Here is a 27,688-nt window from a genome sequence, read left to right as displayed (position 1 = left end):
GCTGCAGTGAGCCATGATTGCACCACTGCACTCCAGCCTGGGTGACAGAGCAAGACTCTGTCTCAAAACAAATGAACAAACAAACAAATCAAGCTTGGAGATTGTTCCACATCCTTTTATAGAGTTACTTCATTCTTTTTCACCTTTATGTATTTTATTGAATGCATGTCCCATAATTTATCTACCCAATACCTTATACATGGATGTTTAGGTAGTTTCTAGTCTTCAGCTATTATAAATATCAATGCCTTGAATATACTTGTATAAATCTTATTTTACACCTGTTTGATCATTTGTATGATAAATACCTAGAAGTAGAATGGATGAAGCAAAAGTACAGACTTTTTTTTTAAGTGAGAGCAAGTTTATTAAGAAAATAAAGGAATAAAGAATGGATAATCCATAGGCAGAGCAGCAAAAAGTATAGATATTTAAAGTTTTGGTACAAACTACTTAATTTCCCTCTGTTCTGGACTGAATTGTGTCCTCCCCAAAAATTCATATGTTGAAGCACTAGCCCCCAGTGTGACAGTATTTGGAGATGGGACCTACAGGAAGGTAATAAAGGTGAAGTGGGGTCATAAGAATGGGCTTCAGTCCAATAAGAATGATGTCCTTATAAGAAGAGGAAAAGGAAAAGACACCAGAGATCTTTCTCTTTCTGCGTGGACACAGAGAAGAGGGTGTGTGAGGAAGATAGCCTTCACCAGACACCAAGCATAAAGGCCCTGATCTTGAACTTCCATCCTACAGAAGGGTGAGAACATAAATATCTGTTGTTTAAGCCACCCAGTCTGACTAACACTGTCCGTAGAGGCTGCACCAATTTGGAGAGGCTGCAGCAATTTATTATTTATTTGTTTATTTCTATTTTTTTGAGACAAAGTCTTGCTCTGTTGTCAAGGCTGGAATGCAGTGGCATGATCTTGGTTAACTGCAACCTCCACCCACCAGGTTCAAGCGATTCTCATGTCTCAGTCTTCCGAGTAACTGAGATTACAGGTGCACACCACCATGTCTGGCTAATTATTGTATTTTTAGTAGAGACTGTGTTTCACCATGTTGGCCTGGCTGGTTTCGAACTCCTGACCTCAAGTGATTCACCCACATCCCAAAGTGCTGGGATTACAGGCATGAGCCACTGCGCCCAGCCAAGGCTGCACCAATTTAAATTTGCACTCCCACTAGTATTAGAAGAGAGTAACTATTTTCCTAAATCGTCGCCAACTCAAAATGTTGTCAGGCCTTTCTACCCCACTGCCCAGATCCCCTCCCCACAGGCAACCAATATTTTTTGCCGTGTGTTTTATGTCATTCTATAGACATCTCAGGTATATGCAGCAAGTACAGCTGCCCTGAGAGTGCTTCTGGTAACACAGTTTTACAAGCCCAGGTAAGGCCAAATATGAGATCCTTGTCTTGTCTCTTCAGGAACTAAAGAAGGAAAAATTGAAAAGACATAGGGCCTGAGTTCCAAGATAGTTCCCAATCTTCTCTGGTAGAGGGTCCCAGACCAGGTAGGCTTGGAAGAGTTGGGGCCCCAGCTTCTACTTTTAAGACATTTATTTTTCACCAACAAATTCTACTTCCTTATCTCTTTCACACAGATAAATTCCAGACACACGTGTTCTCTCTATTATCAAAACAGCCCATGAACATCTCGCAACTTGCAGCCCCTGTCATGTTTAGGGCCTGAGATTTGGAGTTGGATATAGGACTCCTGTTTGTGGCCCCCTGTCTTCCAGAGTCTTCCAGTGCAGTCCAGATAACATCTGAGAGTCTCTTGAGGCCACTGAAGCAAGAGGCTTCAAGGTTTGTTCTAGGCTTCTCCAGTTGGCAGGTCTTCCCCATCCTGCCCCCTCCCTCAGGGCTGCCAGGCATATCCCTGCCTGGGCCTCCTGGCACAAGAGATAAAATGAACAGGGCTACTCCCAGCAACTGGTCCAGCAGATACCAGCAGGGAGGGAGCAGGAGAGAAGGAACATGTCAGGGTGCTCACAGGAGTAGCTGGGGGGAAGTTTTGCTCTTTCCAGATTCTTAAGCCAACAAAAGTGCCTTCATCATTTTCTGTCTGAAAGACAGAAAGCCCAGAAGGAGCCCAGAAGCAACAGTTCAACACAGGTGCTTCCTGCAGCCTAGTGGATAAGAGGAGCGGCCTGCAGCCATGGGACAGGGTGAGCCAAGCCATCGCTCCGCAGGGCTTGCTGGACTGTATGCAGCCCCTGCAGTATCACCTGTTTTCATTAAAGGAAGTGGGATGGATGGTGGGCGGGGAGGTGGTGGTATAACCACGGCAGGGGAGGGGGTACTGGTGATAGTGAGCTGGCTGTGGAGCGTGGTGTGATGGTGGGTGCTGGTGGAGGCGGAGGCGATGGTGGGGTGGCTGTGGAGCGTGGTGTGATGGTGGGTGCTGGCGGAGGCGATGGTGGGGTGGCTGTGGAGCGTGGTGTGATGGTGGGTGCTGGCGGAGGTGATGGTGGGGTGGCTGTGGAGCGTGGTGTGATGGTGGGTGCTGGCGGAGGCAGAGGCGATGGTGGGGTGGCTGTGGAGCGTGGTGTGATGGTGGGTGCTGGTGGAGGCAGAGGCGATGGTGGGGTGGCTGTGGAGCGTGGTGTGATGGTGGGTGCTGGTGGGGGCAGAGGCGATGGTGGGGTGGCTGTGGAGCGTGGTGTGATGGTGGGTGCTGGCGGAGGCGATGGTGGGGTGGCTGTGGAGCGTGGTGTGATGGTGGGTGCTGGTGGGGGCAGAGGCGATGGTGGGGTGGCTGTGGAGCGTGGTGTGATGGTGGGTGCTGGTGGAGGCGATGGTGGGGTGGCTGTGGAGCGTGGTGTGATGGTGGGTGCTGGCGGAGGCGATGGTGGGGTGGCTGTGGAGCGTTGTGTGATGGTGGGTGCTGGTGGGGGCAGAGGCGATGGTGGGGTGGCTGTGGAGCATGGTGTGATGGTGGGTGCTGGCGGAGGCGATGGTGGGGTAGCTGTGGAGCGTGGTGTGATGGTGGGTGCTGGCGGAGGCGATGGTGGGGTGGCTGTGGAGCGTGGTGTGATGGTGGGTGCTGGTGGAGGCGGAGGCGATGGTGGGGTGGCTGTGGAGCATGGTGTGATGGTGGGTGCTGGTGGAGGCAGAGGCGATGGTGGGGTGGCTGTGGAGCGTGGTGTGATGGTGGGTGCTGGTGGAGGCGATGGTGGGGTGGCTGTGGAGCGTGGTGTGATGGTGGGTGCTGGCGGAGGCGATGGTGGGGTGGCTGTGGAGCGTTGTGTGATGGTGGGTGCTGGTGGGGGCAGAGGCGATGGTGGGGTGGCTGTGGAGCATGGTGTGATGGTGGGTGCTGGCGGAGGCGATGGTGGGGTGGCTGTGGAGCGTGGTGTGATGGTGGGTGCTGGCGGAGGCGATGGTGGGGTGGCTGTGGAGCGTGGTGTGATGGTGGGTGCTGGTGGAGGCAGAGGCGATGGTGGGGTGGCTGTGGAGCGTGGTGTGATGGTGGGTGCTGGCGGAGGCGGAGGCGATGGTGGGGTGGCTGTGGAGCGTGGTGTGATGGTGGGTGCTGGTGGAGGCGGAGGCGATGGTGGGGTGGCTGTGGAGCATGGTGTGATGGTGGGTGCTGGTGGAGGCAGAGGCGATGGTGGGGTGGCTGTGGAGCGTGGTGTGATGGTGGGTGCTGGTGGAGGCGATGGTGGGATGGCTGTGGAGCGTGGTGTGATGGTGGGTGCTGGTGGAGGCGATGGTGGGATGGCTGTGGAGCGTGGTGTGATGGTGGGTGCTGGTGGAGGCGGAGGTGATGGTGATGTTGCTATGGGGTGGTTATGGGGTAGGATGTTGGGGTAAACTGGTCATGATAGCTGTATGATGATGGTGAGATGGTGATGGTGGTTAACATGGGTTTATATTCTTATCCCAAGGTCTTCATAGCATAAGTGTTCACAGCTTACTGATACAAATGAGAGATACCCTGTGATACAAATGAGAAACACCCTGGGTAGCATGAAGGTGTCACATCTTCTACAACAAATGGGAGAGAAGGAGAGGTGGGAGTCAGGGAATCCACCTAAAAGGGGCAGGAGGCAGACACAATGCAAGAAACCAACAGAGGCGGTCAGAGTCTCAGCGTCTTGGCAGGAATTATTATCTCCTGGCCTGAGAATTGCCTGGCTGTTTTGTGTCCAGGGAGAAGCAAGTGGGTAGGCAGAGGGAAATGGTGCAGGGGTGTGGGGACAATGGGATGCAGCTGTGCTTCTGTTTCTATAGAAACTGCCTCACTCCCCACCTTGGTCGGCCAGTCTGGCATGCGGAGGTCAACTGACCCTGAGACCAACACCTGAGAGGGAAATAAAAGAATTCTGGGTGAATTCAGTAAATCATCTCAGCCACGTCTTGTGAAAATAGGGCAGACACCAATAAATTGTCCTTTTTTTTCAGACGGAGTCTCTCTCTGTCGCTAGGCTGGAGTGCAGTGGCACAATCTCGGCTCACTGCAACCTCCGCCTCCGGGGTTCAAGTGATTCTCCTGCCTCAGCCTCCCGAGTAGCTGGGACTACAGGCGCCCGCCACCACGCCCGGCTGATTTTTTGTATTTTTAGTAGAGACGGGGTTTCACTTTATTGGCCAGGATGGTCTCAATCTCTTGACCTCGTGATCCACCCACCTCAGCCTCCCAAAGTGCTGGGATTACAGGCGTGAGCTACTGCACCCGGCCAAATCGTTCTTTTTATTCTTAGAGACCAGACAAATTAAAAACCTACTCAATCAGAAAAACACATTCAAAGATATCAGGAGATTGTTTAGTCCCAAACCAGAGGATGCCCCTGGGCACTAAATTCTTTCCAGGCAGTGGGTGGCAGAGGGCCCAGTAGCCACCAGATGAGAATCATTGAGTATGAGCTCATGGCGTGCCGCAGTGGCTGCAGCTGGCTTGTGCTGACTTGCAAGAGGCAATTGCTAAATTTTGAGGAATCCTGTGAACCAGTTCTTAAACAGAGGCATTATTAAAAATTAAACTGTATAAACTTACAAGTAAAAAATTTATATTAAAAAGAAAGATAATAAGTACTCTAAACTCATCACCTTCTACATATTTTACTCCTTTTCACCTTTATGTTCTTGAGGGTGTTTACGTCTCCTGTATCTCTGTGCTGGAAAAACCACATGATGATGTGCCAGTCCACGCCTCTTCACAGTTCTGCGCTTGCTGACATCACCTCAGTAGCTTCAAACTGGCCACAGAGGGAGTATTTTACACCACAGAACTTGGCAAATGCTGTAACTCAGTACGCCCTTTCCCCTCACCACCCCTTTCCCCCAGCCAGTCGTTAAACACATCACTGCTTGAGGGGCACATGTGCGGCAGCGCTGGGGTGTTGTGAAAGGCAGAGAGGGAGGAGGGTGGGGTACTGTGCACCTCTGAAGAGCATTCCACATGGTCTCTGTGTTAACGCAACTTCTCATGGTCTGTGGTACAAATAGGAGATGCTGGGAAAACACAAAGGTGTCATTGCCTCAAGACCCAGTGGGAGAGAAGGGGAGGTAGGAGTCAATGAATCCACCTAAAAGGGGCAGAGGCAGAGATAAACCAAGAAACCAGGCAGACCTAAAGAATGCAGAAACCTCAGGGCCCCTGCGAGGGTCTGGCGGCACAGGTGGGGGCCTGAGGCCCCTGTGATGCATCTGAGAAAATCTCCTTTAAGGCTGTCCTAATGTTCTCATCCATTCATTGACAGAGCAAACACTGATTGGCTATCTATTATTAAGTTCTGCTGGGGCAGAGGATGCAGATAGGAGAAAGCACTGTACCTCGGGGAGCTTCCCCCAGTGAAAGCAGGAGCAGAGGGCTAGGCAGGTGATGGGTATCAAATGGGATAAGTGCTGAAGAAAGTGGAGCAGAGTACTATGGGAGCCCAGAGGACTGACCTCTTCCAGGAGCAGTCAGTGAAGGCTACAGAGGTGGGTGTCTTTGGATCTTGGAAGATGAGTAGACATCTGCCAGGTAGAGAAGAGATGGTGGGAGCCTTCCAGACAGAACCGGAATCCAAATGAATTCTGGTGACTCTTGCCATAACACATAATTACTTGGGTTCAGATACACTGAGGCTCGAGTCATATGACTTGGGATGTGACTAAGGCATTCCACCATCCAATCCAACTCAACCAGTCTGCAGAGGCAAGGCTTTTCCTGGGCCTCAGCACAAGCTTTGTGCTAAGCAGAAAGAGGAATCATTGTTGGTTTCTGAGTGCTGCTGTACTTCAATTTACAAATCCCAGCCTCCCTGTGGCTACTTTATCTATAGCCATGGCCTGACCAAACCAAGTGGAGGAGGGGGATACAGGGATGCAAGGGGCACCCAGGGACACCAGGACCAGACACAGAGAGGTTTCTTCCCCCCTCTGCACGCTTAAACATTTCTTCATATTCAATGATGTCAGTTCTTTTGCCCTAAATAGACATCATTGGCATCTTCTATCATCCCATCACTAGTGAGAGAAAAAGTAGAACATCCTTCCCCTCTACTCTTCACCTCTAAGGCAGAGAGACTGGGAAATGAGGGAAATTTGAAGTAGGGGTATCCTGAATTTGACAAGATATGTCTTGTAGTCTAAAGGACATTGCCATCAGGGTCATATCACTTCCCTGAAGTGGGTTAGACTTCATTTCATACCTGCAAGCAAAAGCCATAGTTTCTCTCTTATGGCAGCTGAGCCAGTACAAAACACTGAAGGCTGCCTTTCAGACCAAGGAGATTCCCAATGGCCTTCTGCCATCAAAGGAACAAAAAGTGCACAATTCCTTTGCTGCAAGAAAAAAAAACCTAAATTTTTTTCCCAGCATTGTTCCTTATCTTGGGCTTGCTGAACGTATCTTTTGACTTCTTTACTCCTTGTTTTTTTCTTCCCTCTTGTATTAGTCCATTCTCACACCGCTATAAAGACATACGTGAGATGGGGTAATTTGTGAAGAAAGTAAGTTTAACCAGCTCATGGTTCTGTGGGCTGTATAAGCTTCTGCTCCTGGGGAGGCCTCAGGAAACTTACAATCATGGCAGAAGGGGAAGCAAGCACATCTTCACATGGTCAGCGGGAGAGAGAAGGAGGAGGTGCTACACACTTTTAAACAAGCAGCACTAAGGGGATGGTGCTAAACCATTAGAAACTGCCCCCATGATCCAATCACTTCCCCCCAGGCCCCTCCTCTAACACTGGGGATTACAATTCGACCTAATATTTGGGCTGCGACGCAAAGCCAAACCATATCACCTCTGTTAAATGAGAATTGATTAACAGACTGTCATAATACTCTTGAACCACCTACGTGAAGGGTTTTTCTGGGCTGCATAGTGCTGTGAGTTTATAGTAAGACTTTAGGTCAAAAAGCCACCATGCACAGTCTCGTGTGAGTCAGTTCCACACTCAGCCTCACTCTTCTCATCTATAAAACAAGAGAATTGGACTCAGTGATCTCAAAACCAGCTCTAAAAATTAACTGATTGTGCTCTAAGAAACAATGAGTAGGGGTGAGAAAGATTTTGGGTTTTATTCATTGCTTGTGGATTGGGACCAGAAAAAGGAGGCCAACAATGAGAATAAGCATTACATTTATGAATAATAGTAACAACAACAGCAGTTTCATTTATTGGGACTTACTGTGTAGCTGACACTGTGCTAAATGTATTATACATCATCTAATCCCCACAACTATGAAAGGAGGGATGATTATTCTAAGGAAAAGGAAACTGAGGCTCAGGGTAGTTAAGTTACTTGCCTGGGATTGCGCAGCTAAAACGTAAGTGGAGCCGAGGATTTGAACCCTGGTCTCTCTGACTCCAGAGTCTCTGCTTGTACTTATATTGTCACATTTACTTAATTTCCATGACTTCTCTCTTTCCCACAACAGCCCTGGGTATCAAGAGCTGCGACTTTCAGGCAGCAAGAAACAATGAGGAGCACCACACCAAGGCCTTCAGCTCCCGGCGCCTCTTTGTGAGGAGGGGGCAGCCCTTCACCATCATCCTGCACTTCCGCACTCCAGTCCACGCATTTCTGCCTGCCCTGAAGAAGGTGGCCCTCATTGCACAAACTGGTTAGTGAGACAGGCCTAGACTCCTGGCAGCAGGTCTGGGGGTTTCTCTCCAGCAACCTGTTAGGGAATCAAGGGGCAAATGGCCCACACTGCAGCTGGGCTGTAAGAAGTCCTGCCCACCTGGCAGGGCAGTCATGAGGGTGCCATGAAATTATGTGCCTGGTAAATATTGTTTATGATGAGTTGGAAGCTGCCTAGCAGCAGCATCACCAAGGGCTTCTTTTCGGTTGCAAATATAATAGTAGATTTGTAGAAAATTCTGGATGGGGCTGGGCACAGTGGCTCACACCTGTAATCCCAGAACTTTGGGAGGCCGAGGTGGGTGGATCACCTGAGGTCAGGAGTTCAAGACCAGCCTGAGCAACATGGTTAAACCCCGTTTCTACTAAAAATACAAAACATTAGCCAGGCATGGTGGCGGGTGCCTGTAATCCCAGCTATTCGGGAGGCTGAGGCAGGAGAATCACTTGTACCCAGGAGGTGGAGGTTGCAATGAGCCAAGATAGTGCCACTGCACTCCAGCCTGGGCGACAAAAGCAAAACTCTGTCTCAAGAAAAAAAAACAGAAAAGAAAATTCTGGATGGAATCGAACCCAGGCTAAATATAACATTTAATTGCCAGTGTTTATTGAATCCATACTACCTGTCAGGTGTTGGGCCAAGTACTTCACACACAATAGTTCGTTCAGTTCTCCTATGGGCCATGAAGCAGGTACTATGAAGATGCCCATTTTAGAGACTATGATGTAGGTCCGTGGGTGCCAAAAACCTGTGCTCTCCTATCACTCTTTCTTGATGGGTCTCATTTCTAGACGGGTCACTTTCATTATCCTCCAAAAACAACTTTCACCTCCTCCATCTTTGTAATACCCTGACCTTATTACTCTGAGTTGTGACCAAGAAGTCCCAATGATGGACTCGTCACTGTGTGACTGCAGGAGAGCAGCCTTCCAAGGTCAACAGGACCCAAGCCACATTCCCAGTGTCCAGTCTGGGGGACCGAAAGTCGTGGAGTGCAGCGGTGGAGGAGAGAGATGCCCAGTCCTGGACCATCTCTGTGACCACACCCGCGGATGCTGTCATTGGCCACTACTCGCTTCTGCTGCAGGTCTCAGGCAGGAAGCCACGCCTCTTAGGCCAGTTCACATTGCTCTTTAACCCCTGGAGTAGAGGTAAGTTTGGACCTGGGCTAGCCTGGGCTGCACGGGGACTCCAGACACTGGAGCTGGGGTGCAGCTCTGGCAGGGAGCACCTGTGCCAGGTACCTGCAGCAACCCTCTCTAAGGACAGCACCAACACTCAGTCTGTGCCAGGGCCTTCTACCTGGATGAACCAGCTCTCAGACCAAGGGTCCTGTTTTGGTGTCGCTCCCGGGAGAAGCAGGTTGAGGCTTCCCACTGAAAGCGAAAGCTTGTCTCATCACCAGACCCTGGTGCTGGCTCAGGCTATTTCGGTCACAGGAGTTGACACTCACTGAGATGACCCTGGGAAAGCTGCCCTTCATTATAACAGTGCAGGGGTGAGAACCGGAGAGGGCCTCGGGAATGAGGTGGCCTGAAGATGGGCTTCTCTCTCTCTCCCCGCTATTCTGTCTCCAGAGTGCACTCAGGCTTTGCGGGACCTGAAGCTGATGCAATTTGGGGGACCCTCTTTAAGAAAAAGAACATACCATTTTGAATTGATAAAGCTGCCCCGCTGACCAGGGCCCCAAGCGGTCTGTGCTATTCCACAGGCCTCTGCTTCTGCTTCCCAGGAAATGTGCTGCTCCCTGTCTTTCCTCCTCTCTTCCGGCTCGTTCTGTTCTTGAAGATTTCTGGGCGCTCTCCAGACCCACCTACCCAAGTGTCTGATGGGACCCTACCATTCACCAGCCTGTGAGCGGCTTCCCTGGGGTCAGGTGACCTCCTGTGAGCCCCCCACCCCCAACCATGACCGCCTGTAGCAAAGCTCAGCCCTAGCTGTGGCTGGAGCCATGTCGTCTGGAAATGGCCATCTGACATAATACATGTCCAAATAAGACCCAAAGTAGGACCCATCTTCTCTTCCTCCCCACTCTGAAGATTGTGTCTGTCTTTGTTTTTAAATCTACCTCGCCCACCTTCATCCTTGGGATCCCTGAAGGGTTTGTTGGGAGAATGAAAGAGAATTTATCCCGGCCTTCCTGTCTTTACAACATCAAACAAGTACACAGCCCTTTTCCTCTCAAGAATTTTGCTGCCAACATGGCAAGGCAGGGCTGGGAAACTGGCAGAAACATGGGGAGGTGGAAGAGCCTTCCCAGGTTCTTAAGGCTGGCCCCATGTCTGGCCCACAGCTCCTGACTGCTTTTCTCTGTGGTACCTAAATCCCAGTGGGTTCTCTCTCCACTTCTCCTGTCCAGGGCAGGGTTCTCCCCCACTTCAGGTGGCCCCACCTGTCCTCAGCTCAGGCCCTTCTTTCCTGCTCCAAGGGCACAGGCAGGTGGGTCAGCAGATGGGGGCTAGTATTCATCCAGATGCCCCACGTGGATGAATGTAGATGCAGGACCCCTCGGCTGGGGCAGGCCTTGTGGCTCTCCACGACTGCCGCTTCCCTCCAAAGCTGAGGCTTTGGTGTACCCCCAGACCACCCTGAGTCTGCTTCCAGAGCCAGGCCCTGGCAACAACCGTAAAGACCCGGCAAAGACAGTCTAGGACAGTGCTTGGCTCAGGGCGCCCACACTCTTGACTCCAGTGCCAGGAGTCCTGCCTTTGTGCTCAGTTTGTAGGGACCTGCCTAGGGAGGGCCTCTCTACCTGAGTATGGGCGGAGGTCTCTGTCTGGGCAGGGGACAGTCATTGGCTCCGCTCATCCGGGAGGTGACTGGGAAATTTTCAGATTCCCTGGTATCTCAGCGTCATCTTGGCATGCTTGGAGATGGGGATTCAAAAGGAGAGTTTTACATCGTTTTACATCCTATGATAAAAGTTGGAGCCCTGCTCATCAGCCAGGCACTTTATAAAGGGGGCTACATACGCCCAAGCAGAGAGGAGGAGGCTGGCGCTGCCCGTGCTCTCATAAGCTACTTCCTAGAGCCCTGCAGATCCTGGGGCCAAACACCTGAGTTTGAAGTAATGTCAAAAAAAAAAAAACCACAAAAACCAAAAAACAGTGGCGCGTAGCTGACTTCAGAGAGTGCTCAGGACGGAAGGCAGGAGTGGAGGGCTACTTGGGCATAGGGTTCTGTGATTTTAGACCCCAGATTTTTCAGGGCTTCTTGATTTCTGTTGCCTTATCCTTCTGTTGCCCTGAAGACCCTCATCCCCAGATGGACCCCTGGAGGGCTCCAGAGACGTTAGCCCAGCAGCTCCTCTGGATGGTTTGGAAATCCTTTTCTCTCTAGTCCCCAGGAACTAGTCTAACCCCTGTCCACTTCACCTCGGCCATTGGGTCGGAGTGATTAGCCCTCAGCAAGCAGGGCAGTTGCCCTCCTGCTTCTAGCTTCCCAGAGTGGGTGATGGCCCCCTTAAAAGTCGCCCACCCTCCTCATGATGGCTAGCCCAACCCTAGGACGAGGAAAGCAGGAGGGGCACTGGGAAGAGACTGAGGGAGCCCTAGACTCACTTGGACACCTCCAGGGCAGAAATCCAACATTCTGACTTCCACTTCTCAACCCCACTGGTCCTTCCCACCCTCCAACCTTGTCTTGCCAAATGTTCCTCTTCCTTCTGCTCACATCCATCAACCTATGCTTAATTGTCTTTTTTCTGAAACACCTGGTTTTTCGTCACAAATTGAACTTATGGGAAAGACCTACAAGCCACTTGGAAGCTCCCTGGCCTGTTGCCAATTTATCCAGGGACGATAGTGTTCTGGCTGTGAACAACCAGGATTTTCTTTTTTCTTTCTTTTTTTTTTTTTTTTTTTTTGAGACGGAGTTTTGCTCTTGTTGCCCAGGCTGGAGTGCAATGGCACGATCTCAGCTCACCACAACCTCCGCCTCCCGGGTTCAAGAGATTCTCCTGCCTCAGCCTCCCGAGTAGCTGGGATTACAGGCGTGCACTGTGACACATGGCTCATTTTTTGTATTTTCAATAGAGACAGGGTTTCACCACATTGGTCAGGCTGGTCTTGAACTCCTGACCTCAGGTGATCCACCTGCCTCAGCCTCCCAAAGTGCTGGGATTAGAGGCGTGAGCCACCACGCTTGGCTGATTTTCATTTGTTTTAAGAGAAAGTCTCCCACTCTGTCACCCAGGCTGGAGTGCAGTGGCACCATCATAGCTCACTGCAACCTCAAACTCCTGGGCTCAAGTTTCCTCCTGCCTCAGCCTCCTAAATAGCTAGGACTACAAATGCGCACCACCACACCTGGCTGTTTTTATTTTTTGTAGAGACAGGGTCTTGCTGTGTTGCCCAGGCTGGTCTGAAACTCCTGGTCTCAAACTGTCCTCCTGCTTTGGCCTCCCAAAGGGCTGGGATTATAGGTGTGAGCCACTGCACCTGGTCAGCCAAGCTTTTTAAGGTTGTTCTTGTCTTCCTGGCTGACCATAAGGGCCACACGCTGATTGACCCAGGGACTCTGGGCTGGGTCCCAGTGGGGGCAGTGAAAGAGGGACTTCCTCCTCAGTCTTCATTAGGCCCAGAGCTGACGGGGTGGCCTGCAGCCAAGCCTAATCTCGGCAGGGAGGACAGAGGCCTGGATGTGGAGGGTGGACCTGGCACCCCACAGGCCCTCATCCCTACCCACCTCTCGCCAGAGGATGCCGTGTTCCTGAAGAATGAGGCTCAGCGCACAGAGTACTTGTTGAACCAGAATGGTCTCATCTACCTGGGCACAGCTGACTGCATCCAGGCAGAGCCCTGGGACTTTGGCCAGGTACTAGGGCCCTCTAGGGGAGGAGTGTGTGGAGTGACTGTCCCATAACCTTGCATGTTCAGGCTAGACAGAGCTGGTAAGTCCAAAAACCGCTGGTCATGAGACCATTTATTTAGCCCGTTTCAGCCTTGTGGTGCCCCGCCCCCCTTCCTCTGGGCCACATCAGAACATCCTCCGGAGCTACCAGAATTCTTTTCCTTAAAGCTGTGGCAAATCAAGCCTCAGTTACATCCCCACTGTCTTTGAGATAAAGACCAAATCCCTCTAGGCCAACCTCCACGGCCCTTCCAGCCAGGCACCTGCTCTGCTTTCCCCATGAACCACCCCACGTTCCAACTGCTCACCATCCTCAGACCAACAAGCTGAATGTTCCCTCCGCCAGGAAGGGCTCCCCACCCTTATCTCCTGGCAAGCTCCCACCCATCTCTCAAGACCTTCTCGAAGCCTCCCCCAACCCCCGAAGGCAGAGGGAACCTCTCCACGGTGCTGCTCTGTGCCTGCATCTCTACAAGAGCCCTGGCCATGCTGCTATGCTCTGTAATCTAAGGGGCTGCGCTGTGGGTCCATCTCCAGTCCTAAACCGTGGGCTCCTCAGGAACAGGGGGAGTATCCTCCACTCCAGGTTCAGGGCTGGTAGGGGCAGTCGGGGTTCACTAAATGGAAACGGAATGCAATGCAACAAAATGAAATAGTACAGCACGGGTCCCCGAGAGCTCACACCCTACCGGGAGTCAGACAATAGAATAGGCAAAGGACTAGATGCCTGGGAAAAGGAACCTGGGTCACATTGAGAGGTAGGGGGAGGGAGCCAGAGCTCCTCAGAGAGATGAGGCAAGGGAGGCAGGTGTGGAGTGCGGGTCTGGGAGAAGGATGAGATAATGAGGCTGTCCTGCGGGATGAGTGCCTGACCTGAGGACCCTTCATCATGGCCCTGTGTGGTCCTTAACAGTTCGAGGGGGATGTCATCGACCTCAGCCTGCGCTTGCTGAGCGAGGACAAGCAGGTAGAGAAGTGGAGCCAGCCAGTGCACGTGGCCCGTGTGTTGGGTGCCTTGGTAAGTGAGAGGCTGGGGAACGACAATAGGGCGGGGGTGAGACAAGAGCCCTCTGAGAGACCTGCCCCACCACCGTGGCCTCAGAAACCCCCAAATCACAAATGGCCCCCTCCTCCCAGGGTGTGGGGACAGTTCCGACAGAAGGGTCTGAGGAGGAGAAGAAGACAGGCAATAGCATCCACAGGGGGGAGAAAAGCAAAGAAATGTGTCCTCCCTCAGGACGCAAGCCCGCAGAAGACTAAGCCTCCTTTCCCGCCCCACACCCAGTCCCATCCTGGAGCTTAGGTCCACGGGAAGGAGCCGGTAGGGCCCATCGTACCCAGTGCTTGCTGCTGCAGTGATCAAAGTGACTTTTACATTTCTAAATTGTTCATAAGAATATGCAGACCATGATGGTAACTTGGTGCTTTCCCTTGTCCCTAAAAATCCTCTCAGAGGAGTCCAGTGTTCACCATTCCCTCTTTGCCACCGAAGTCCCCTCTGAAAAGGTGGTGAGGGCCCAGGCCAGACTGTGAGTTGAAAGAAGCTTGGGATAAGTGGCCTCCAGGACCCAGGTGCAAACCACCTCAAACGAGGGTGGAGGACTAAAGGTGAAACCAGCCCCCAGCCAGAGGACTTGTTAAGAAGGGCGGTCCTGGGCTCCAGCCCTAGGGCTATGGCCCAGGGGCCTAGGATGGAGCCCAGGAGCATGCAGGTTTAACCAGTACCAGGTGGCTCTGATGCTGGGGATCTGTTCACCACGGTTGGAGTACTGCGATGAGCCCTCCTTACCCATGCCCTGGAAGCTGTCCTGCCCGAGGGACTCATACTGACATCCACACATTTCCCCAAACAGCTGCATTATCTCAAGGAGAAGAGGGTCCTGCCCACCCCGCAGACCCAGACCACCCAGGAAGGGGCCTTGCTGAACAAGCGCCGGGGCAGCGTGCCCATCCTGCGGCAGTGGCTCACCGGCCGAGGCCGACCTGTGTATGATGGCCAGGCCTGGGTGTTGGCCGCTGTTGCTTGCACAGGTTGGTCCCCTTGTCTCCTGTACAGAGTGCCCTGCCTCTTGGGTTGTCCCCTGGCCTCCCATGTGGGAGGGACATCTCCAAAAGCAGGTGCTGCCTCCCTGCGGCCACGTTTCCCCGTCCCACCACACAGAAGTAGTTGCCCCAGGCAGCTCCTCCCACCAGCTTCTGCTGCTTTTCCCCCTCAAGAAATTTGGGCTCATTTGCAAACTCCGTTCCCAAATTCACTTAATTCCCTAACCCTGCCCCAGCAGAGCAGCTCCACCCACTGTGTTCTATGCTCCGTTGCCCTCTCCCCTGCTATATACCCCGCGTGTGGTGGAAGCTGTGCCTTACTGATCAGCCTTCATGCATCTGTTCTTGGCTGCCACTTCTAGGCTCCACACTCCTCTTCTTTCCAGGTTTTCAGTGCCCAGAGGAGACACTGAAAATCCTAGCCTCCCACACACCCCCAGCCCGGTCTCTAGAGCGCCCCCTGACACTCCACCCCTCTTCTCACAGTGCTGCGATGCCTGGGAATCCCTGCCCGTGTGGTGACCACGTTTGCCTCAGCACAGGGCACCGGCGGGCGTCTGCTCGTAGATGAGTACTATAATGAGGAGGGACTTCAGAATGGAGAAGGCCAGAGAGGCAGAATCTGGTGAGAAGCCTGAGGGAGATGAGGTTCCAGTCCAGGAAGGGCTCCAACCCTGCATGGCACACCTCTGCAGGAACCCCACCCCCTGCGTGGCCCTGGCATGGACAGTAGGCTTTCAAGGACTCTTAGAGGCTGCGCTGATGGTCAGTGGTGGTGTGCACGCCCCTTCGTGGGAGTGCCACAGCCACTTTGACACAGGGACCTCCCATCCCACTGGAACAACAACAACTCTGCCAGGCTGCGTTTCCAGAACCTCTTCAGCACTCCTTTTCCTTCCCACTTGAATTTTTCTCTTTGCTACATTCAGGATCTTCCAGACTTCCACAGAGTGCTGGATGACACGGCCTGCCTTGCCCCAGGGTTATGATGGATGGCAGATTCTGCACTCAAGTGCTCCTAATGGAGGTGGAGGTAAAGCCTAGGGGTGGGTCCAGGACCACGCAGGGCTGCACAGAGCTGAAGAAATCCCCCGGAGAGGACTCGGGAGCAGCAGGCAGTCCCAAAGGGGTCTGCATCCTCGAAAACAGTAGAAGCACAAGGCATGACAGCAGCCAGCAGAAAGCTGACCTGATGCCAGTGGGCTCATAGGAGTAGAGGTGCCTGCCATCCTGGCTACAAGGCTGTAGGGAGATGAGGCACTTTAGAGCCGCGGGTGAGGGAGTTGGGTCACAGTGAAGGGCAGAGGATCTTAAGATGGCAAGTGACTGTGCTAGGCCAGGGGCTTGCAGCAGGGGGTTCTGAAGTTCTGGACATGGATGAAGAGGGTATCCGGATAGGCTCAAGCCCAGGAAGCTTCAGGACCCACAGAAAGATAGCTCTTCCTCACCCAGGAACAGAAATGGCACAGAGCCTGGCACCTAGTAAGTGCTCAAGAAAAGTGGCCCTATTCCTGTCATATCCATGGTAAAACTGGCTTGAGAGCTCCTCACTCTAAGTGTGGCTCTCTGAGCTTCTGCCTGTTCCTGAGAGGGCTCCTGCCAGGGGCCATGACCAAAAAGTTTTATCACTAAATAGTTGATGACTAAATAGTTTCACCTCTGTGACTCTCTCAGAAACCCTGCCTAGTGCTCACCTCTGACGCTGGTCCTTGGGGAAGGAAAATAGGCTAGAGGATGGGGACTGAGGTGATGCAGTTCTGAACTGAGCAGAGGTCTAGGCACGGCTCCCATACTCACCAACCTTTTTCTCCCTCAGTCCTGGGGTTCTGTGATCTCGTGCCAGTCAGAGCAGTCAAGGAGGGGACGCTGAGGCTGACCCCAGCAGTGTCAGACCTTTTTGCTGCCATAAATGCCTCATGTGTGGTCTGGAAGTGCTGTGAGGATGGGAAACTGGAGTTGACTGACTCCAACACAAAGTATGTTGGCAACAACATCAGCACCAAGGGTGTGGGCAGTGACCGCTGTGAGGACATCACTCAGAACTACAAGTATCCTGAAGGTATGGGCCAGGGAAGGGCCCAGGCTTCTCGGTACCTGAAATAGCAAGCGAGGGAAAGGGATGGGCCTGGCAGATGCAGTCGGGAAGAGCCTTGTCCTTTCCCCATCATATAAAACAGGGTTTCTCAACCCCATTTGACACCATTGACATTTGGGCGCAGATATGTCTTTGTTGTAGGGACTGTGCACCCTAGGACATTTGGCGGCATTCCTGACCCTCAGAGGAAGTCTAAATTCTTTCACACAGGAAGATTCAGTTCCCTGCAAAACTGTCCTCAGAGACAGTGTTGACTTGTCCCCAACCTTCCTCTCTCATCGTTCAAGGGGCGAATTCATAGCACTTGAAAAAGAACTTGGTCCTTGAGTGCTTTGGAAGAGACACACTGTATCGGTGGTGGATCTGCCTGACACAGACATTTCTGGGCTAAATACGGCCTTAGAGGCTTGCAGAGCTCTCATGACTTTGGCATTTGAGCAGAAGTGGGTAAATGGTTTTGATTCCCAGGGTTTTATGAGAAGCGTGTATACCACCTGGGTAAAAGGTCAGCTTTGTTTCTTCCCTTTTCCAGGGTCTCTTCAGGAAAAAGAGGTGCTGGAGAGAGTTGAGAAAGAGAAAATGGAACATGGGAAAGACAACGGCATCCGTCCTCCCACTCTCCAGACTGCCAATCCTCTGTACCTGCTCTTGAAAGCACCCAGCTCCCTACCCCTGAGAGGGGATACCCAGATCTCAGTGACGCTGGTTAACCACAGTGAGCAGGAGATGGCAGTGCTGCTGGCAATCGGGGTCCAGGCTGTGCACTACAACGGTGTCCTTGCTGCCGAGCTCTGGAGGAAGAAGCTGCACCTCACGCTCAGTGCCAACCTGGGTAACGCTCTGTGCCCCCACCAGACACCCCCCACACACACAGCCCCTGCCTTGGGAAGGCAGTAGCCACAGGGCACCCCCTGCAGTCTCTAGAGATGGCTTTGAGCCCCTGCTGCTCACTCTCGTGTTCTCTCTCATTCACTCATTCAACACATATTTACTGGGCCCGAAGCAGGAAAAAAACATGATGCCAACTGCAGTCAGGTAAGTAAACAGACCCTTCGCAGCAGTGTGAGAAGCGTTTGCTGAGTTTAACAGAGTGGAACGGCAGGAGAGCACCTCCCCCCGGGCTGGAGTAAGCCGCCCCCAAATAAATTGTACTGCATTGAATCTGGAAGGATGAGTAGGAGAGTAATGGCCAGAAAAGTAAGTCACAGCATTCCAGACGGAAGGAGTAACATGTGCAAAGGGCCCTGTTCATCTCTTAGGTTCTTATTTACTTGGTCTGAGATGGGGTCCAGGCATTGTTTTTTTCTTGTTTTTTGTTTTAAACACCCTGTGTTATTCTACGGTTAAGATTCCCTGAACTAGAACAATTGCTTTTAAATTTTGCTGCACATTAGAATCACCTGGGGAAGTGTGACGCTCAGCCTGTATCTCAGGCCAATTAAATCACAAATTCCATGGTGGGCTGGACGCAGTGGTTCATGCCTGTAATCCCAGCACTTTGGGAGGCCAAGGCGGGTGGATCACCTGAGGTCAGGAGTTCAAGACCAGCCTGGGCAACATGGTAAAACCCCAACTCTACTAAAAATACAAAAATTAGCCGGGCTTGGTGTCACACGCCTGTAATCCCAGCTACTGGGGAGACTGAGGCAGGAGAATTGCTTGAACCCAGGAGGCGGAGGTTGCAGTGAGCCAAGATCGTGCCACTGCACTCCAGCCTGGGTGACACAGTGACACTCCATCTCAAAAAGGAAAAAAAAAAAAAAAGAAAAGAAACTCCATGGTGGAACACATCAGAATTTTTAAAAACTCGAGTAACTCCCATGTGCAGACAAGTGTGAGAATCAGTTGACAAGAGCTTGTCTACAGCATTGCAACAGCCTTGTAACCGGTCACCTCACCTCCAGTCTCTGTATCACTCTTCCCTTTCCAAGCATGGGAGGAGAGGAGTCGGGGGAGTGGTGTGAGAGCTGGACAGGGCCCAGGTGACACAGCGTCTTGTCTCTCTTGCTAAGGACTTTGAGTTTTGTTCTCTGGGTAATGGAAAACTGGTGGAAGTTTCAACCAGGGTAGTCAATGGAATCAGAAATTCGTTTTAACAAGAAAGAACTTTTGGCAGAATGGAATGGAAAGGGTCATATAAGAAAAGTGCTTCTTAACCTTAGCTGCACATTGTGTCATCTGGGGAACTTATTTTGTGGGCAGGGTAGGGGGCACCCTTCTGAGCCAGAGTAGGCTCAGAGTCTCTGATCATCTGGAAACTTTCAGAACTGCTGATGTCTTGGCCTCACCGCCAGAGTCTGATATAACTGATTGGGGTGGGCCTGGCATCGGGGTTGTTTTGTAAAGCTCCCCACTTGATTCTAATGTGCATCCAGAGTCTTGAGAAGCACGGGATTGAAGATGAGAAGGTTTTGTAATCATCAAGTCAAGAAATGAAGGCCAAACTAAGCTAGCAGCACTTAGAGTTAAAATGTATTACGGAGTTGGGATAGACGGGGCTTGCGAATGTGTGAGTGTATATATGTGTGTGGTGGGTGCTTCTGGTTTGGGTGAGTCACTAGAATAGGAAAAATGGGGAAGAGCAGGTTTGGGGAGAAAAAGGATGAATTTGGTTGTGGCACATTGTGTCTGAAAGCCCGTGACACATGCATGTGCAGCTGACCAGTGGGCAGCAGGAAACCTTGGTAAGATAAAGTTCTGGGCTGGAGCTCAGATGTGGAAACCCCAGCACAGGGGGGCCAACAAAGAGTCAGGGCATAGATGAGCTCACAGCAGTGGGGAAGAGGACAGTGAGATGAGAAGGTGAGGAGGGAACCCGGCGGCAGCAGCAGCATTTAGGGGGCGGTCAGGGGAAGAGCAGGGTAAGGGAGGCCAAACAGTCAAAGAGAGAAAGGAGGCACCCAGCAAGATCAGCAGAAAGGGCACGAGGTGTCAAGGCTGAAGAGCACTATTAAGAGAGTGGGCTTGCAGAGAAGTTTCCTGGGCGTTAAGCCGATTGAGTTGGGAAAGTGAGACAAACCGTCTCGTCCTCCTTGGAGGCAGGACAGAAAAAGGAGAGGCTGCGGAGTGGTCAGCCAGGGACACTGGACAGAGGGAGAGAGCTGAACCCACTTCTATGCTGAGGAAAATACGCAGGCAAGAGGGAAAGAATGAGCCTCAGGAGAGACGGGTTAAAATTGATAACGCTCTGCCTGGGGATATGAGACAACTAGAATCACTGTAGCTCACATTTATCAGGCACTTACTGTTTGCCCAAAATGATATTAAGTGCTTAATGTGCATCATCTTGTTAGGCTTCACCACAACGTTCTGAGGCAAGAACCATCGCTATCCCCACTTCACAGATGAGGAGATGAGACACAGAGAGGCTCGATAATTTACTCAGGTTACACAGCTAGTGTGATGGGGTCAGGAGGGGGCACAGATTTAGAAAGCAGAGGATTCACTTGGGCGGGGGGGATACCTCATCCCCTAAGCAGTGGTGACAGTAGGAGTCGATATTTCTTCTGTAGGGTGACAGAGCAAGACCCTGTCTCTAACACAAAACAAAACAAAAACCCTACAAACAACACAAACCATCCCACTAGGAAGGCATTATTAGACAAGGACACTGAGGCTCAAAGAGCTTAACTTGTTTCACTTCACGGGGACCCTTCCCCAACCCCACTGAGGTGGTCTGCCAAGAGCGTTGTTGAGGGTGGTGATGGGGATGAGGGTGAGGAGTGAGGTCTTGAGTGGGTTCCAAGCATACAATTGTTGGGGAAAATGGGGCATCTTTCTGGTCTCAGTGAGGCCCTGAGTCCTTTGCATTGTGTGTGTAACTATGGCTGTTTCTGGGGTACACACACCTGTTGGCACTGACTCCCCCGTCATGTGTTTCAGAACAGACAATAACCATTGGCCTGTTCTTCTCCAATTTTGAGCGAAACCCACCCGAGAACACCTTCCTTAGACTCACCGCCATGGCAACACACTCTCAGTCCAGCCTTAGCTGCTTTGCTCAGGAAGACATTGCCATTTGTAGACCGCATCTTGCCATCAAGGTAGGCACCAGTCCTCCCCTGAGTTGCCCTCATCTGCCACCACTCAGGTCCCCATTTCAGAAGGAATCCAAGCCCCTTCAGAGCAGATGACTGTGCTGCAGGATTACCAGAAAATGCTACATTTAAGAGCTCCTTCCCTTGAAAGACATAGTTTCTTACATACCCTATTAAGGTGTAAATCTTCCAACTTCTTTAGTTAGTTAAGTAAAGGTTTCTAAAATTGGGGCCTTCCCAGTTGCTGCCTCCTACCTACAGGGATCATAATAGCCTATGTTTCTTTAGCACTCCACACACATGCCAGAGGGTTTTCACCTCCTCTCTCTCTCTCTCTCTCTCTTCTCTATTCTTTCCCTTTCTTTCTTTCTCTTTCTTTCTTTCTTTCTTTCTTTCTTTCTTTCTTTCTTTCTTTCTTTCTTTCTTTCTTTCTTTCTTTCTTTCTTTCTCTCTCTCTCTCTCTCTCTCTCTCTCTCTCTCCTTTTCTTTTCTTCTCTTTTCTTTCTTTCTTTCCCCTGTGAGGTAGAACTGTTCCCATTATTCAGATGAAAAAAACTGAGCCCTAGAGAGCAACATGCCCAAGATTATAAAAACAGAACGTTCTAGAGGCTTATCGCTCTTGGTCCAGCCCTCTTTCCATGTGTCTACCCTGGCCAAAATGAATGAGATCTGATCCCTGCCCTCTAGCAGGTTATAGTTTAGTTAGGGAGACACAACATTTGGTCTTCCAGGTAAGTGCTTTAATAGATGCACAAAGTTGCTATGGAATAAGTGAAGCAAAGGGGATTAATTCCAGCTGATGGGTTCGGGGATGACATTATGAAAGAGATGACATCTATGCTGGGCCTTGAAAAATGGGTACCCTTTCAGTACAGAGGTAGGGGAAGGCCACTGAAGACAGAAGAAGACAACAAAGAGGTGCAATGGAAGGTAGCCTGAGGGGTGTGCTGGGGATGGGACAGTCCCTGACGGGGCTGGGATGTCACTTAGTCATGGGAAGAACAGGTGAGGTGGGAGAGGGGGGTTGGGGGCACACCGTGAAGAATGTTGAATACAATGTAAACTGAATTCCGAAGACGGTGGAAAACCCTCCAAGGGGTCTGCCTAGAGGAGAGGCAACGTCAGAAATCATCAGTGATGGACCAAGGGTGGGAATAAACGCAGGAGGAGCAGGTAGAGCGGCAGAAAATGTCAGCTGTGAAGCTTCGGTCAGCTCAGCAGAGATGAGGAAACTTACTGAGGAGGGTACAGGGGTGCGTGGGAGGAGAGAGTGACTGCGGCTGTGCCCTTGGCATCCACACCAGGTATTGCCTCTTCCCACAGATGCCAGAGAAAGCAGAGCAGTATCAACCCCTCACAGCCTCAGTCAGCATCCAGAACTCCATAGATGCCCCCATGGAGGACTGTGTGATCTCCATCCTGGGAAGGGGGCTCATTCACAGAGAGAGGAGGTACAGGTAAGCAAAGACAGGCTTCTAATCCTCCTGAAATGTCTCAATGGGTCAGAAAGGTGGGGCCCAAGAGAGAGACTCTCTCTTTGCCATGTCCATGCAGACAGCAGATACCCCCAGAAACTGAACTAAAGGATTAGGGCTACCAAGTGGCTTCCCTCATCTTGGGACTACCATATCTGCAAGAGGATGGGAGTGAGGCAGGCTGTGTGGGCCCCCTGGGCACCCACCTGCCCTGGCTGCTGCCCTGATCCTGCAGGGAGAGCCTGGGTGTTGCTGTGAATGTAGGCGAGGGCATTAGGGCTAGGTATTGGAGAGTAATGAAGGGAGGCCAGGCTATCTCTCATTGTGGTCAGAGGGCTACATTCTGGTAGTCACCACCACAATACACAATTTTGTTTAATTTATTCCCTTTTATTCCCATTTTCACCACCACCCTTCATATCCTTTAATTCGTATATGTAAAATGTGTACTGTTGCTTTCATGAGCCTGTATTTTTAACTTTATATATAAATTTATATTTAATTGCTTTTCTTTTCACTCGGAACTATGTTCTTAAGATTTATGCCCATACGTCTTCTGCTACAAAATACTTCATCATGTACACCCACCACTTTCTACCACTCCACTCCACAGAGATGGGCACCCAGAGTGCCTCCAACTCTCTGACACTGCAAATAATGTTGCAGTGAACATCCTCACACAAGTCTCCTTATATACTTGTTTGAAAATTTGGTGCAGTCTGGGGATCTATATACCCAGGAATAGAATCGCTGGGTCACAGGATATGATGTGGTTTGACCAGGTACTGTCAGATTTGCAGAATGGCTGCAGGAGTCTCCACTCCCTCCAGCAGTACATGAGAGTTTCTATATTCCTACCTCTCCTTCATTCCTGGCAATACCCAGCTATTAACATTTTCTTCCAGTCTAATAAAAATGAAGTAATATCTTACTATTATTTTAATTGCAACTCTTCATATGTTTGTTAGCCTTTTATGTCTTCTCCTCGGTAAGTAGTTTGTCTTTATTTTGCCCACTTTTCCTTTGGTGTTTCTGCACTTCCTTCTTATTGATTTGTAGAAGTTTCCTGTAGAGTCCAGGTATTAGTCCCTTGTTGGTTTTAGATGTTGCAAATATCTTCTTTCATTATGTCTACTGCATCCTTAGTTGAATAGACAGTATAAAGTTCAAGATACCTACTCTACCATCGCTGAGGTCCCTAGCAGGTGTTTGGGTTACTGAGCCACTGCCTCAGCCTCATGAAACTTAATGAGTCATTCTTGCCAAGAAATCGAGAGGAGGGACTGTCAACATTTAACCAGACTTTTGTGATCTCCCAAATCGGTTGTGGGGCAAAGCTCCCCAAAGGAAGTCTGTCACCAAAAGGTTTATAGGCAGGTCAGGAGGTCGCTGACAAGGCTCCAAACACCACCTGCTGACATACTGACACCCTCTCCATAAGCCTGCTACACCCACTGTGCTTAACAATAAGCAAGGGTTCCAAAGCTATAGCTCTTTGTATTAGTTTGTTTTCACGCTGCTAATAAAGACATACCCGAGACCGGGAAGAAAATGAGGTTTAATTGGACTTACAGTTCCAAATGGCTGGGGAGGCCTCAGAATCATGGCGGGAGGCGAAAGGCACTTCTAACAGGGTGGTGGCAAGAGAAAATGACGAAGAAGCAAAAGAGGAAACCCATGAGAAACCTATCGGCTCTCATGAGACTTACTCACTATCACGAGAATAACATGGGAAAGACCAGCCCCTGTAATTCAATTACCTTCCCCTGGGTCCCTCCTCTGAGGAATGGGTGATAGAACTCAAGTTGAGATTTGGGTGGGGACACAGCAAAATCATATCATTCCACCCCTGGCCCCTCCAAATCTCATGTCCTCACATTTCAAAACCAATCATGCCTTCCCAACAGTTCCCCAAAGTCTTAACTCATTTCAGCATTAATCCAAAAGTCCACAATCCAAAGTCTCACTTGAGACAAGGCAAGTCCCTTCTGCCTATGAGCCTGGAAAATCAAAAGCAAGCTAGTTACTTCCTAGATACAATGGGGGTACAGGTATTGGGTAAATACAGCCATTCCAAATGGAGGAATTGACCAAAACAAAGGAGTTACACGACCCATGCAAGTCCAAAATCCAGCAGGGCAGTCAAATTTTAAGGCTCCAAAATGATCTCTTTTGACCCCAGGTCTCCTATCCAGGTCACATTGATGCAAGAGGTGGGTTCCCATGGTCTTGAGCAGCTCTGCCCCTGTGGCTTTGCAGGGCACAGCATCCCTCCCAGTTGCTCTCATGGGCTGGCGTTGAGTGTCTGTGGTTTTTCCAGGCACACAGTGCAAGTTGTCAGTGGATCTACCATTCTGGGGCCTGGAGGATGGTGGTCCTCTTCTCACAGCTCAACTTGGCAGTGCCCCAGTAGGGACTCTGTGTGGGGGCTCTGACCCCACATTTCTCTTCTGCACTGCCCTAGCAGAGATTCTCCATGAGGGCCCCACCCTTGCAGCAAACTTTTGCCTGGGCCCCCAGCAATTTCCATAGATAATCTGAAATCTAGACGGAGGTTCCCAAACCTGTTCTTGACTTCTGTGCACCCACAGGCTCAACACAGCTTCCATGTGGAAGCTGCCAAGGCTTGGGGCTTCCACCCTCTGAAGCCACAGTCCAAGTTGTATGTTGGCCCCTTTCAGCCACAGCTGGAGTGGCTGGGACACAGGGCACCAAGTCCTTAGGCTGCATACAGCACAGGAACCCAGGGCCTGGCTGACTAAACCACTTTTTCCTCCTGGGCCTCTGGGCCTGTGATGGGAGGGGCTGCCATGAAGTTCTCTGACATGGCCTGGAGACATTTCCCCCTTGATCTTCAGGATTAACATTAGGCTCCTTACTACTTATGCAAATTTCTGCAGCCAGCTTGAATTTTTCCCCAGAAAATGGGTTTTTCTTTTCTATTGCATAGTCAGGCTGCACATTTTCCAAACTTTTATGCTCTGCTTCCCTTATAAAACTGAATGCCTTTAACAGCACCCAAGTCACCTCTTGAATGCTTTGCTGATTAGAAATTTCTTCCACCAGATACCCTAAATCATCTTTCTCAAGTTCAAAGTTCCAAAAATCTCTAGGGCAGGGGCAAAATGCCACCAGTCTCTTTGCTAAAACATAACAAGAGTCACCTTTGCTCCAGTTCCCAACAAGTTCCTCATCTCCATCTGAGACCACCTCATCCTGGATTTTATTGTCCATATTGCTATCAGCATTTTGGGCAAAGCCATGCAACAAGTCTCTAGGAAGTTTCAAGCTTTCCCACATTTTCGTCTTCTTCTGAGCCCTTCAAGCTGCTCCAATCTCTGCCTGTTACCCAGTTCCAAAGTCACTTCCACATTTTCAGGTATCTTTTCAGCCATGCCCCAATCTACTCATGCCAATTTACTGTATTAAGTTTGTTTTCATGCTGCTGATAAAGACATACCTGAGACTGGGAAGAAAAAGAGGTTTAATTGGACTTACAGTTCCATATGGCTGGGGAGGCTTCAGAATCATGGCAGGAGGCAAAAGGCACTTCTAACAGAGTGGTGGCAAGAGAAAATGAGAAAAAAGCAAAAGCAGAAACCCCTGATAAGTCCACCAGATCTCATGAGACTTATTCACTATCACGAGAATAGCATGGGAAAGACCAGCCCCCATGATTCAATTACCTCCCCCTGGGTCCCTTCCACAACTCATGGGAATTCTGGGAGATAGAATCCAAGTTGAGATTTGGGTGGGGACACAGTCAAACCATATCATTCTTCCAAACAAACTCCAGTATGATTACCAGGAACTGAACCAGAAGGAAGTCACAGATGACAGAAGGAACAACAGATGTAGCTTGGAAGCCCTTAGGATGTATCTCTTCTCAACCATGCAGTTGCTTAGCATTGGGAGGTTCCTGTCTTCTATTCCTTTATAAACACTTCCGTTTTAATAGCAAGGTACTTAGATGTTTATTTCTGCATGATCCACCTCTTCAAGCAAGGAAGGATCAAAGTCACTGGGACCAGCAGAGCAATGAACCTGGGACAGAACTAGCACCTGCCTTTTCCTTTATTTCAGATTTGGTTCAGTGCGGCCTGAAAACACCATGTGTACCAAGTTCCAGTTCACGCCGACACATGTGGGGCTCCAGAGGCTCACTGTGGAAATGGACTGCAACATGTTCCAGAACCTAACCAACTATAAAAATGTCACCGTGGTAGCCCCTGAACTTTCAGCTTAAATTTCCAGCTCTATCACCACTCTCCTGCCAACCCTTGCTCTACAATCTAAACCAAACATGTGCTAGGAAGAGAAACTTTGCGTCTCAGTGTTTGTGTTGCTATAAAGGAATACCTGAGGCTGGGTAGTTTAAAAGAAAAGAGGTGTATTTGGCTCACAGCTCTGCAGGCTGTACAAGAAACAGTGAGGGCTTCAGGATGCTTCTACTCATGCAGGAAGGTGAAGGGAGCCAACGTGAGCAGAGATCACAGGGCAAGAATGGGTGGCGAGGGGTAGGTGCCAGGTGCCAGCCTCATTTTAACAGCCAGCTCTGGGGTGGGGGAGGGACGTATAGAGCAAGAACTCACTCATTACCCCAAGGACGCAACCAATCCATCCATGAGGGATCCAAACACCTCTCATTAGGCCCCACCTCCAACACTGGTGATCAAATTTCAACATGAGGTTCGCAGGGTTGAATATCCAAACTACATCACTTTATCAGAAAAATGAATAGTCGTTCGGGATAAGCAGAAGAGTGACCAAGAACAAAACCAGATTCCCAGAAATCAATAGACAAGATGTTTATTTCTGTTACCTCAGCTAAGGCAGCCATGAAGACCAGCTGTCTTACAATAGACACTACTGGGCTGAAATGACAAAAAGAAGCCTTTGAAAAGGTGCTCAGTTACCTTTAAAGAGTACATTCAGATTGTTCAGGTTCAGGTTTTTCGCAACCATTTTACTGCTCATTAATACATTCGTAACTTAGGGGTAAGGGAAAGGATCTAACACTTAAATCATTCTTATATTTCTGATGAAGTGGGATATTATCCCAAAATGGAATTTTTAGGTAATCTCAAAATTACATTGATCA

General features: G+C 50.4%; 1 protein-coding gene across 1 annotated transcript; it reads left to right on the top strand.

Moving 5' to 3' along the window:
• The first annotated feature begins 1,808 nt into the window (after positions 1 to 1,808).
• On the top strand, positions 1,809 to 26,908 carry EPB42 (erythrocyte membrane protein band 4.2). The gene is made up of 13 exons (XM_015142053.3): positions 1,809 to 2,174; positions 7,880 to 8,065; positions 9,004 to 9,237; positions 12,783 to 12,901; positions 13,851 to 13,955; positions 14,791 to 14,968; positions 15,467 to 15,605; positions 15,910 to 16,013; positions 16,797 to 17,039; positions 17,608 to 17,907; positions 20,958 to 21,118; positions 22,436 to 22,569; positions 26,671 to 26,908. Exons 1-13 carry the CDS (start codon positions 2,165 to 2,167, stop codon positions 26,831 to 26,833), a joined length of 2,076 nt encoding a protein of 691 aa, XP_014997539.3. The 5' UTR covers positions 1,809 to 2,164; the 3' UTR covers positions 26,834 to 26,908.
• Positions 26,909 to 27,688: the final 780 nt, after the last annotated feature.

Source organism: Macaca mulatta, chromosome 7, assembly GCF_049350105.2.
Source record: "Macaca mulatta isolate MMU2019108-1 chromosome 7, T2T-MMU8v2.0, whole genome shotgun sequence".
NCBI lineage: Eukaryota > Metazoa > Chordata > Mammalia > Primates > Cercopithecidae > Macaca > Macaca mulatta.
This window is presented reverse-complemented; position numbering and strand designations above follow the sequence as displayed.

Coding starts and splice junctions, on each gene's coding strand:
- EPB42 (XM_015142053.3), top strand. Junction 13,956..14,790: donor CCCGTGTGTTGGGTGCCTTG/GTAAGTGAGAGG, acceptor TTCCCCAAACAG/CTGCATTATCTCAAGGAGAA. Junction 14,969..15,466: donor GGCCGCTGTTGCTTGCACAG/GTTGGTCCCCTT, acceptor CTCTTCTCACAG/TGCTGCGATGCCTGGGAATC.